This window comes from Sciurus carolinensis, chromosome 18, assembly GCF_902686445.1.
Source record: "Sciurus carolinensis chromosome 18, mSciCar1.2, whole genome shotgun sequence".
NCBI lineage: Eukaryota > Metazoa > Chordata > Mammalia > Rodentia > Sciuridae > Sciurus > Sciurus carolinensis.
In genome coordinates this window covers 25,540,212-25,553,141 of record NC_062230.1, presented here as the reverse complement: position 1 = coordinate 25,553,141, position 12,930 = coordinate 25,540,212, and the positions used below count along the sequence as shown (strand labels likewise).

Below are 12,930 nucleotides of genomic sequence, written 5' to 3'. Positions count from 1 at the left end.
CTATTTTTCCTATCCCTTTCTTGAGTTCAGGTATGGAGAAAACAATCAAACCCTGATTTGCAACGTGGTCTGGGGTGAGTTATGAGCTCCTACCATGATCAATTTCAAGGTGTCAGCCTGGGCTGCCGGGGAGATAGCTCAGTTGGTAGAGTGCTTGCCTTGCAAGCACATCACCCTGGGTTCGATCCCCACTCGCATCACTGAACACACAGAGTGGGGAAGAATTAATAAACCACCTTTGTAGTATTTTCCACAATACAGATGGAGTAAACAAGTAATGGTTCTCACCTAGAATTTTTAAATTATTTTTGTGGGGGTACCTGATACTGAACTCAGGGGTACTCGACCACTGAGCCACACCCCCAGCCCTTTTTTTGTATTTTATTTAGAGACAGGGTCTCACTGAGTTGCTTAGTGCCCTGCTAAGTTGCTGAGGCTGGTCTTGAACTTATGATCCTCCTGCCTCAGCCTCCCAAACGGCTGGGATCACAGGCGTGTGCCACTACGCCCGGCTTATTTTTTGATTGACAACATTGTACATGTTTATGGTGTACAGTGGGCATGTTTCAAAATGTGTCTATATGATTAGCATTATCTATCACCTCATACATTTATCATTTCTTTGGTGAGAACATTCAAAACCCTGTCTTCTAGCTATTTTGAAAGACATTATTTTTAGCTGTAGTCGCCTTGCTGTGAAATAGAACTCCAGAACTTATGCCTCCTGTCTGCTTGTAATTTTATACACAGTGACCAGCCTCTCCCCCTCCCTCCCTTCTTCTCCCCAGTCTCTAAAAATACAGATGGCTTCGTGGATTTGCATGTCATCCTTGCAGAGGGATCACACTCCTCTTCCCTGTGTTGTTCCAATTTTAATACAGGTGCTGCCTAAGTGGACACTCAAAAAAATCCTAACCCAGGGACATTTAGCAATGTCTGGTGACTTTTTTCTTTTTCTTTCTTTCTTTTTTTTTTTTTTTTTTTTTTTTTTTTGCAGCGGGTCCTGGAGATTGAACCCGGGGTACTCACCACTGAGCTACTTCCCCAGCCCTTTTTGTGTTTGATTTTGAGACAGGGTCTTGCTAAAGTTGCCCAGCCTGGCCTCCAACTTGTGATCCTCCTGCTTCAGACTCCTGAATTGCTGGGATTGCAGGTCTGCGCCTCCATACCCCGCTGCAGACTTTTTTTTTTGGTACTAGGGATTGAACCCAAGGGTGCTTGACCATGAACTCAAGGGCACTTCACCACTGAGTCACATCCCCAGTCCTTTTTATTTTTTTATTTAGAGGCAGGGTCTCCCTAAGTTGCTTGGGGCCTCACTAAGTTGCTGAGGCTGGCTTTGAATTTGCAGTCCTCCTGCCTCAGCCTCCCGAGCTGCTGGAATTTGGCGACATAGTTGATTGTCACAGCAGCTGGCATCTGGTGGGTGGAGAGCAGAGCTGCTGCTCAGCCTCATACAAAGCACAGGACAGTCCCCACCATGAAGGTTGTATGTGATCCTGACTGTTCATATTGCCGAGACTGAAATACATTTATGTCTCCAGAGCATAAATAGTAGTGAGACATAGTAAAAATAATTAGGAGTTGATGACTTTTGAGTATATTTTACCTTTGTTTTTAATATGATTCATCTTGTAAGTTTGTTTTTTTTTCAATGCTGGGGATGGAATACAGGGCCTCCTGCATGCCAGGTATGTGCTCTACCACAGAACTACACCCCTAGCCCATGATTTAAGTTTTTTTGTTGTGGGGTGGTCACCAGGGATTAAACTCAGAGGCATTCAACCTCTGAGCCACATCCCCAGCCCTATTTTGTAGTTTTTATTTGGAGACAGGGTCTTTTTGAGTTGCTTAGGGCCTTGCTAAATTGCTGAGGCTGTCTTTGAACTTGAGATCCTCCTGCCTCAGCCTCCCACTCTGCTGGGATTAGAGGTGTGTGCCACTGTGCCCTGCCTGGCCACATTACTTGATGGTTGGGGTTGAGGAGGATTTCACAGGCCAATATGAGGGCTTTAGACTTGTCTCTGAGTGAGACAGGAAGCTACCAAGTTGCTTTGAGAGAGTAATGTGACCCGACTTAGGCTGTAAAAGCATCAGTCTGGCTGCTGTGGGATGGATTATAGGGGAGCCAAATGGAAGCAGAAGCCCTCCTGTAGTGCTGGTGGGAATGTACTGGGGTGCAGCATTGTGGAGAAGAGTTGGGCAGCTAGTTCCTCAAAAGGTTAAACATAGAGTTACATGCAACTCTGCAATTCTACTCACATAGCTACACATATTATATATACTTAAGAGAATAAAAACACAGGTCCACACAAAAACCTGTACATGAATGGTCATAGCAGCGTTATTCATAATAGACAAAAAAGTGGAAACAACCCAGATGTCCATCAGTGGGTGAATAGATAAACACAATGTAATATAACCATACAGTGGAATATTATTTAAAAAAGCAATGACCCCTGAAAGCATCCTGCTAAGTGACAGAAGCCAGACCCAAAGGGTGCATACTGTATGATTCCATTTATGTGAAATGTCCAGAATTCATAGAGGTAGAAAATAGAGTAGGTGTTGGGGTTGGAGTTGTGGATCAGTGGTAGAGCGCTTGCCTCGCACATGTAAGGCCCTGGGTTCGATTCTCAGCACCACATATAAATAAATGAATAAAATAAAGGTCTATTGACATCTAAAACAAAATTAAAAAAAGAAAATAGAGTAGGTGTTGCCTAGGGTCGGGCAGGATGGAGAGATTGACAGTTAAAGGTATGGTGTGTCTTTTTGGCTTGCTGAAAATATTTTGAAATTGACTTTTGTGGTGGTGTTTGCACAACTCCATGGCTACTAAAAACCTCAATGTGTAGTTCTACAGTAGCCAGCTCAGAGCTCTCACAGTAATTCATGAAACAGGGAGATTGACGAGTGAGATTTTTGCAAGCCTTCTTTTTCTTTCCGCCTCTTTGGTTGTATTGACAGGAGACAGAAGAGAATAAGACAAAAGGATTCGATTACTTACTCAAGGCAGCTGAAGCTGGCGACAGACAGTCCATGATCCTTGTGGCACGATCTTTTGACACCGGTCAAAACCTCAGCCCAGACAGGTACTGTGGCTGACACTCAGGTGGAGCTGGTGGGGATCTGGGCTGAGGGTGGACACTTCCTTTTTGGTATCAAGCCAGACGTGGGCTCCTGTCTTGGCCTCACTCAGGTTAGTGACCATGGGCGAGTTATTTTACCCTCATTGTAAAATGGGAATAATTACAACACCTGTGTCTGAGGGTTGTTGTGTGAAGGTTAAACGACACGATGCCTGTAACTCTCATGGCATCTGGACGTAGGCATGCAGTAATTGGCAGCCACTTTAGCCAGTATAGTAAAGATTTGCTTGAGAAAAAAATCAGCATCAGGCTCAAGGTGATCGTCCCTGCGTAGTAGGATTTGGGTGATTTTAATTGACTTTTCCTACTTTTATTTTTATTTTATTATTTTTCACTTCTAAGAAGAAGGAGCCAGTATAGTAAAGATTTGCTTGAGAAAAAAATCAGCATCAGGCTCAAGGTGATCGTCCCTGCGTAGTAGGATTTGGGTGATTTTAATTGACTTTTCCTACTTTTATTTTTATTTTATTATTTTTCACTTCTAAGAAGAAGGAGCAGGTTTGAAGGCCCCAGCAACACAAATGTCAGTACTTTCTCTTTATCCTTCAGGCTGAGGTGCCGGGTCTGGTTTTTGCAGTGGGAGGAGAATAGGGTGGCCCAGCTTCCTCTCTGTCCTTGGCTTGGCCAGTGGGAGATCCCAGAAGTCCAGAGCAGAGGTCAGTTGCTCACCCTCTGTGGCTCCCATTGGAATTTGGCTACCTAGGAACCTTCCAGGACTTTATAAAAGGGAGCAAGGAGAGCGCATTCACTGTGTAAAGCTCTAGGGTGGAGCAGCTGAGCAGGTCCCTCCTCTTGGTGTCAAGAGCTCCTCTTTCTCACTGGGTTTAGAAGAAAAGTCTTGTCTATGGGACGCTCATATCAAGCTCTCGGGGTCAAATCTTCTGAACACACAATGGCCTGCCTGTGTGCCAACATTTTTCAGATACCTGCTGTGTAACAGCAGTGCTCCACTAAATTCAGACAGCATTTTTGTGGTATGATTTGATTTCATTGAGAACAGGCATCAGGTCTCCTATAGCTCTGTGTCCTACGTCTCCTAACTCTTGGCCTGGGGGTGGGCTCAGTGGTTGAAAGAACAAACCACCATATCTCAATGACACGGACAAGGCAGATATTTTGGGCCCCATTTTACGGATAACTATAAACTATAGTTCTGAGAAGTGAAGGGACTTGCTTAGAGTCAAACAGGTCGAGCATCCTGTACATGAAAAACGGGGTCAGAAGTGTTTTGGATTTTCTCAGATTTTGGACTTATTTGCATATGCATAATGAGATATCTTGGGGATGGAACCCAAGACTAAGCATCTCTGGGGAGGTGACATGAGCTGAGGCTGGAGGGGTGAGGAACTAGAGGAGTAGTAGTGATGCACGCCTATAATCCCAGCATCTCGGGAGACTGAGGCAAGAGGATTGCAAGTTTGAGACCAGCCTCAGCAACTTAGTGAGGCCCTAAGCAACTCAGTGAGACCCTGTCTCTAAATAAAATATTTTTAAAAGGTTGGGGGATGGGGCTCACTGGCTAAGCGCCCCTGGGTTCAATCCCCAGTACCACCAAAAAAAAGAAAAAAAGGCCAGGGGGACAGGCAGGTGCTGGCTTGTTTGAGGAGCAGTGCTTGGCACAGAGGGATATGAACAGGAGCTGAGAACAGAGGGTAAGGCAAGAGGCCAACCTATCTGCTGCTCTTGGCACATACAGGACACCCAGAGCCCTTCTTATCTGTGATGCTCTTTGCTCTTTCCTGATGTGCTATAAATAGTTACTCACATGGGTTATACTCAAAGAAAAACAGCCACCTGCCCTGTTAGCTCTGAATTTTGTGTTGCATGCGTTTGACTGAAACCTACGGACACCCTTGGTGTTTTGGCCATATGTGTGCTGCGATGGGAGAAAGAGCCGGGGAGCGGAGGGCCTCGCTGGAGCCAGGGAGAGGAGTCCCGAGTTAGGCAGGAGGTGAGCCGGAGTGGGCCAGCGCAGGCAGAGCATGGGAAGGCGCTGAGCGATGGCTGTTAGCTCAGATGGTGCTGGGAGCCTCTGCAAAGGGCCCTTCCAACCTGAGTCAGAGAGCAGCTTATGCTAGCCCATAGGGTGCTGGTGGGCAATCCTAGAAAAATGCCCCCGTCCCCCGCATGCTCTACTTCTGTTCTACCGTCTGTTACAGAACGGTGGTAATATACCAGTGTTACTAAGGAAAGCTCCCTGACTGCTCCCTTAATATATATATAAACCCACAATGTCACAGTGCCCCTCAGATGTGGTGGTCTTGGATGTCATAGGTTGGGAACCAGAGGTGGTGGTGGTCCCTGCTGTATCCCTGACTTGAATCGGAGGAGGATGGCCCTCTGCCCTCCCACCCTGCTGCCATGGTAATGTCCCTCTTTCTCTGTGTCTCCTGGCAAGGTGCCGAGACTGGCCCGAGGCTCTGCACTGGTACAACACTGCCCTGGAGACCACGGACTGTGATGAGGGCGGCGAGTTCGACGGGATGCAGGACGAGCCCCGGTATGCGCTGCTGGCCAGGGAGGCTGAGATGCTGTTCACCGGTGGCTGCGGGCTGGAGAAGGACCCGCAGAGATCAGGTGGGGTCTGGCAGACCTGCCTCGGGTGGGGCAGGGCTGGGAAGGGATGGTTGGGTCACTCCCAGTGGGTCTCTTCCCAGGAGGGAGTTTGATGGAGCCAATATGCAGATGAACATTCTTATCTTAATGCTCATACAGTCAACTCTCGGTAGCTGTTGGTTCTGCATCCATGGATTCAACCAACCACAGATCAAAGAATATTTTAGTGGGCCGGGGATGTAGTTCAGTGGTGGAGCACTTGCCTGGCATGCACAGGGCCCTGGATTAATGGCCCATTGCCATTAACTAATCCTGAATGTGTACAGACTTTTTCCTTACAATATAGGATAACAGGGCTGGGGTTGTAGCTCAGTGGTAGAGCGCTTGCCTAGCATGTGTGAGGCACTGGGTTCGATCCTCAGCACCACCTAAAAATACATAAATAAAATAAAGGTACTGTGTCCAACTACAACTAAAAATATATATATATATATTTAACACTCACATAAGGAAGCATTTATTTGAGGTTTAACATGAAATCATACAAATAAAATTTGTATAAACACAAATTCACATTGAGTCATAACACAGATAGCAAAGGACAAAGTAAAAACAAAGAAAACTAATTGGCGGCTATATACAGTTGGGACACAGTTGTGTCTTGTACACTAGAAAGTCTTTTACAAAATAATCATCTTAGATCAACAGAAGACCAATCTTCAATGTCGTCCTGCAAGATGGGTTTCTTTAGCATCTCCTGTTTTCTCCAATGTCCTCCTTTAGGATGACTGGTAATTATTTTGGTGATTGCCACCCCCTCGAGATGCCTTGCCATAAGTGCTCTGTTGACCTCGGCCACGACCCCTAGTACCACCTCGTCCACCAGCTGCAGCACCTCTTCCTCCTTTTTGTTGTTGCTGCCTATATACCTTTTTGGATTGTGCAACTTTGATTTCACACTTCCCAGAACCAATTTGATGATATCTGCTTCCTAATAATTTCTTTACTGGCTCTTCATCTTATATGTGATAAAACAAAATCCTCTTCTTTCATTTGTTTTTGTATCCATGGGAAGTTCAATATTTTCAATCTCTCCAAAGGCTCCAAAATATTCTTTAATTTGTTCTTCAGAAGTATCTGGGCTCAATCCACCCACGAAAACCTTTTTAGGGGTATCTTTCCCTTTTAAAGCTTTGGCCCTTTTAGGGTCTATCAATTTGCCATTCAGTTTGTGTTCTTTCAGTTCCAAAACCTTATCAACACTAGCAGCATCTTTGAAAAGCACAAATCCAAATCCTCTTGATCTTCCAGTGATCTGTTTTAATCGTACAGTCTACAACTTCCCCAAATTGAGACAAATATTCAGTCAGATCTTTCTTGCTTGTATCCCAGCTCAAGCCTCCAATAAACATTTTACCATCATCCTGCTGACTCTTGATCGCGTTGATCTTGGATCCCTCTGCGAATTCCTCTGTTGCTGCACTCGTTCATGTCCTCCATGGTGGTGGAGCTGTAGGCAGGGGGGTGCTGGTTCGCTGTCCTGGTCACTGCAGCAGCGGATTTAATGGCACTGGATTTAAAATGGCAGCAGAAGAGCTAAAAATATTTTTTTAAAAAGAGAAAACGTCATGCTTCCTTTAAAAAAAAAAATAGGGTAACAACTGTTTATGTAACAATTACATTATGAATTATAAGTAATCTAAAGATGATTTAAAGTATATGGGAGGATAATGTGTAGGTCACATGCAATACAATGCCATTTTATATATAAAGGACTTGAGCATCTGCAGATTTTGGCATCTGCAGATGGTCCTGGAACCATGGACACCGAGATATATATCAGAGTCTTAAGGGGAAATCTTTGCAATTTTAAAAACTGAACTAAAATGTTCACAACATGAAATTTACCACCTTAAGGTGTAGTTCAGTGGATTTTAGTATTTTCACATTGTTGATTATCCATCACGATTAACTAATTCCAGAACATTTCCATCACCCCCAGAAGAAACCCTGTACTAGTTAGTAGTCATTCCCAACCCACCCCCTCCCCAATCCCCAGCAACCATTAATCAACTTTCAGTCTGTAAGGATTTGCCTGCTGTGGGCCTCTTCTGTAAGTGGAATCATGCAATACGTGGCCTTTTGTGTCGGCTTCTTTCTTCTTAGAATAATGGCTTTAAGGTTCATCCGTATTATAGCGTGTAGTGTACCGGTGCTTCATTTCTTTTTATTGACAAATAATATGCCGTTGGAGAAACCACATTTTGCTTATCCAGTCTTCACTTGATAGACAAGTTACATGTTTTTCCCCCATTATATATTAGTCTGCTCAAACTGCTATATGTATAGGTTGAATGGCTTAAGCAACAGCAATTTATTTATTTATTTATTTATTTATTTATTTAATGCTGGAGATCAAACCCAGGGCCTCATGCATTCTGGGCAAGTTTTCTATCACTGAGCAGTCTCCTAAATTTATTTCTCAAGGCCAAGAAGTCTAAGATCAAGGTGCTGCCCTGTTTGGCTTCTGACTTATAGACAGTCATCTTCTCACCATGTAGTCACATGTCTTTTCTTCTATGTGCCAGAAGAGAGACACAGACAGACAATACTCTGCTGTCTTTTTCTTAGAAGAAGACCAGCCCCATTGGATTTGGGGCCCCACTCTTGTGACCTCATTTAATCTTTATCACAGTCTCACAGGCTTTATCTCCACATACAGTCACTTTGTGAATTAGCACTTCCACAGATTAATGTATGGGTGAGAATCCAGGAAGGGGTGGGGGGACATCTAGCCCTTCACCTATAACAAACTTACTACATTCCTGATTTCAGTGGTATGGGATGAGACTAAATTTTAGATGTTGTATATACGACTTTAGCAAGTAATAAAGCAAAACTATAATTTCTGATTTGAAATTTGTGAAAACATAAATCTCCAAAATTCAGAAGCGCTTGTGTTAAGTTTTACAAATTCACTTGGTGGCAACCCAGTGCCAAGCTGACATGAAGTTATTTCGAGTATTTCTTCCACTTTCAAGCATATTCAGTTTTTTTTCTGCAAATAGCCTGATCAAATCGCCCACCCACCTTTAAAAAGCACTGTGGTCCAGATGGCTCATTCTGATTGGCTATGCCGAAGTCTGGACCAACCCCTTGGGCCTGGGGGTGGGGGAGAATAGAGGAATGCTCTGATTGGCCAGGTTTGATCACAGGGTTTTAAAACACACACACGCTCCAGAACCCTCAGGGTGCCCTTCTGGGAGAGGTGGGGGACGCTGGCCAGGCAAGGACAATGCGTGGTTCACCTCTTTGTACCTTACCTTGCTCTCTTCCAGGGGACTTGTACACCCAGGCGGCGGAGGCAGCTATGGAAGCCATGAAGGGCCGTCTAGCCAACCAGTACTATCAGCTGGCAGAGGAGGCCTGGGCCCAGATGGAAGAATAAACTGCCAGGACAATTACTTCCAGCTAGTCCCAAGCAAAAGGGCTAAGGGGTTGGGGCAGGGTCGGGGTGGGGTGGGGAGACTCATTTAGTTTGAGAAGGAAGAAGTATTTTTCATGTGCTGTAATTTGACTTTTGTATTTCATTTTTTGAACTCTTGAAAAAAGTCTTTGCTACTAGCAGAGACCCTGTAGCTGCCCCTTAGGACAGTATTTTGGGGGAATGGGGATTGAAAATGCAGCCTAATGAACCATCAGACTGTTTTGAGATTCCGTTTGTATTTTTACTTCTTGCTTTCTTGTCATGAGATGTAAAGAAGTGCTTTTCCACCTTGGATGGACGATATTAGGCCCTTGCTCACCAGCCTTTCCAGACTAAATTCCAGCCGCAGGCCCTCGGAGCCCTGTGTTTCAAGAATTAAGATGGGAAATGTAGAGTGAACTTCCGGTGGGCATTTTTTGCCCTGATTTAGTGCAAAGTCTTTGTCCAAGCATTTGGGAGCGTGCATGGCATTTTTCAGGGGATACCCAGCCTCCCTTCTACCCTGGGGAAGGGCCTACCCATTGATAGATTTCTAACTTTTTAGTTTCCTCCCACCCTGAGACTGATTTTTCTAGCATCCAGCCAGATTCCATTTTTGAAGCATGCTTTTTCCCATGGACTTTGCAAAAAAGGTTTGATTTGGGTATGTACACATTTACTACCTCTAATTTGTACATCAGTCCTTCATGTGGAAGAGGGTACATCTCAAAGCTTTTATGTTCAAGGACATTAGCTTGCAATATGGGAGACTTGCCTCCAAGTGGAATGTACTGTGCATCCCAGTGGCTGCTCTGCACAGTGACTAAGCGTCCCTTGTACAGTATTCCTCAGCATTTTCTTATGTAAAGATACTCTTAACGTAGAATCTGCTCCCCAGCCCCCATTCTTAGCATTTTCTGCTCCAAGCTGGGCTGATTTTCTTGTAATTTGCAGCTGGCTGCTTTCAACAGCAGCCCCTTGAGATTTACTAAGATGTTTGAGAATGAGAGGGCAAGAACTATAAACACTCATTAGTTCTAGTAGTTTCCCCAGGGCCAGGCTACAGTATCTTTATTTAATGAACTTTCTCCTTAAAAGGAGTTCCTATTTAATGCTAGTATGATTTCACTAGTTGTTTCAAACAGCTAAGAAATCAATTTGATCAAACACAAATGTTAGAGCAGCCTCTTCCTTGAACAATCAAAGGACACAAAGCCAGGTAACATACACTTGTATCTGTTTAAGACAGTCCCTCAGCATTGCCTTGTGGAGCACTGTGGCTTGGTGAACTTGTGCAAATATTAGATTCCAAAGGCAAATGTGCCCTTCAAGGAAAGATTAAGTCAAGTCAGCATTACTGAAAAATCCGTTAGTCCACCCAGATATGGGTGTATCCCCAGTTTTTGCACATGGACTCACAACAATTTTCCTTTAGAAGTTGGTACTGATCACTCATTTTTCATCTGTACCAGATCAGTACTTGGCTTGCTTTAAATTTTATGTGTTTTAAACCAGTGCATATAGTTAAATTGCATATGTTAAATGTAAGCAACTTTATTGCAACATAAACTTTTTTTTTTTTTTTTTTGGTACTAGGGATTGAACCCAAGGGCGCTTAACCACTGAGCCACCTCCCCAGCACCTCCCCCACCCCCTTTTTTAAAATTTTGAGATAGAGTCTCTCTGAGTTACTTCAGGCCTTGCTAAGTGGCTTTGAACTCCAGATCCTCCTGCCTCAGCCTCCCCAGCAGCTTGGATTACAGGCGTGCACCACCGTGCCTGACCTGCAGGGCTTTTAAACATAGTGCCTTGGCAGAGTTGGTACCAAGTAAGTGTGTGAATGAAGGGAGGGCCAACTCCAGTGATGGAACTCACTCTTGAGGCTCTGCTTCCTCCAACCAATTAATGATTCCTTGTCTGGATTGTCTTAACCATCATGCCTGCAATTCCTCTCCCCACCCACCGGCATGGCCTTACTGTCACAAAGTGATCTTTTTCTCCTCCAGGAGGCTGGGATGGCCTGCATGCAAGTTTAAGGACCTTTGAGAATGAAAAAAGAACTTGCAAGGTGTTGAGATCCTTCTGAGCCAGCAAAAGCATTTATTCCACCTTTACAACTTAGTTCTGTGTTTTCTGAAACTGGTTAAGGCATCTCACTCCCAATGCACGCACAAATTCTGGGCATGCCCAACCAAACCAAAGCAAACCCAAGACAGTCCAGCTCAGCTAGAAAAACATCAGAGACTGTCTTCAAGTGCAAGAAGCAGGTGGAAGTCCAGATTAGCAGAGCCAGGATTAGCATCTGTCACCTTCATCTCACAAAGAAACCACAGGTTCATGTAAATTCTGTCACATGATGCTGCTAGTTAGAGGCTAAGCTGGAGCTAGGGCTTGAGAGATGCTGTTATTTAGAGGATCCTGGGGTTATAATTTAAACTGGAATTCAATGACCCATTCAGGTTTTTGGTTGGTTGGTTCATTTTTAGTAACCAGGGATTGAACCCACTTAACCACTGAGCCACATCCCCAGCGCTTTTTTATATTTAATTTTGAGACAGGGTCTCACTGAATTGCTTAGGGCCTCACCAAGTTGCTGAGGCTGGCTTTGAACTCGACATCCTCCTGCCTCAGTCTCCCTAGCCACTGGGATTACAGGCGTGCGTCACAGCGCCTGGCTCAGTTATGATGTAGGTAAAAGAGAAATAAACAAATGAGGACAGGCTTTATGGGTGTAAGAAAAAAGCTCCAGACCCCAGCACTTTGGAATATCACTGCTCCCCTTCTCACTGAGGCATTGTGGGAATTTACCTTCAGTACCACCTGCCAGGTAAACCTTCTTGCTCTTTTGGTGATTTTATTACCTTCCATCCCAGCACCTTTTTCTGCAGCACTAGACATGTACAAGTCAACAAATGTTTACACAAGTATCTGCAGCTTGGTGGTGGGGGAGACACACTGTGTATATTCTCTGGGGATTTGTGCCTCTTCCTTGCGTTTCCAGTCTCAGAGGTAAGCATCCCACCTCCTCCAGTGGACTCTGGGTGGACCCAGAGAAGTGAATCACAGTATAGATTTATATTTGCATAAGTACTAAGTTACACTTCCTCTTTCCAAATAAAATGGTTTCTTTCTTGTCTCGAATTCAAATGTCTTCTGGTTAAAAAGAAAAACAAAACCTGTAAAGTAACTTTTTGGAGGTTGAAGTAGATTGGAGGGCTCATGCCCCATGGGAAAGAGAGGCAGCCATGATTCACCTCTGAATGCCATGGGAAGTGGACTCATGGTAGCCCTTTTCCAGTTTTTCAAGAGCTACTGAAAATTGGGATTTTTTTAATGGAAGGTCTCCTTATTTTTGACTTTTGTAATAAATCCTAACAATAACAATAATAAAGCCTTCCAGGTTTGGCCTCCATGCTGTCAGTTTGCTTTAGATAAAATTTGGGAACTTCCTCCTCCTTTTTCTCCTTCTCCTCCTTCTCCCTCCCCCCTCCCCCTCCTCTTCCTGCTCCTTTTATTTTTGCAGTACTGAGAATTGGATCCAGGACTTTTTGCTTGCTGGGCAAATACTCTACCACTGAGCTACATCCCCAGCCCTTTATTTATTAACTTTTTATGTTTTGAGATAGACTCTAAAGCACAGGCTGGCCTCAAATTTGTGATCCTCCTGCCTTAGCCTCTTGAGTTGCTTGGAATTTTAGGTGTGCACCACCATGCGCAGTGAACTTTTCTTCTTAGTTGTTTGTGGTACTGAGGATG

General features: G+C 44.4%; 1 protein-coding gene, 1 non-coding gene and 1 pseudogene across 2 annotated transcripts in view; 1 reads left to right on the top strand and 2 right to left on the bottom strand.

Moving 5' to 3' along the window:
- Window positions 1-12,308, top strand: part of Eef2k (eukaryotic elongation factor 2 kinase) — a 60,612-nt gene extending 48,304 nt beyond the window's left edge. The window contains exons 16-18 of the mRNA XM_047533288.1: window positions 2,971-3,095; window positions 5,551-5,729; window positions 9,047-12,308. Coding sequence (XP_047389244.1) covers window positions 2,971-3,095; window positions 5,551-5,729; window positions 9,047-9,156 — 414 coding nt within the window. The 3' untranslated portion in view covers window positions 9,157-12,308. The remainder of the gene's footprint in view (window positions 1-2,970; window positions 3,096-5,550; window positions 5,730-9,046) is intronic.
- Window positions 794-900, bottom strand: LOC124970831 (U6 spliceosomal RNA). Its single transcript, XR_007106204.1, has one exon. It is a non-coding gene; the product is annotated as a U6 spliceosomal RNA (small nuclear RNA).
- Window positions 6,210-8,752, bottom strand: LOC124970618 (heterogeneous nuclear ribonucleoprotein D-like; annotated as a pseudogene).
- Window positions 12,309-12,930: the final 622 nt, after the last annotated feature.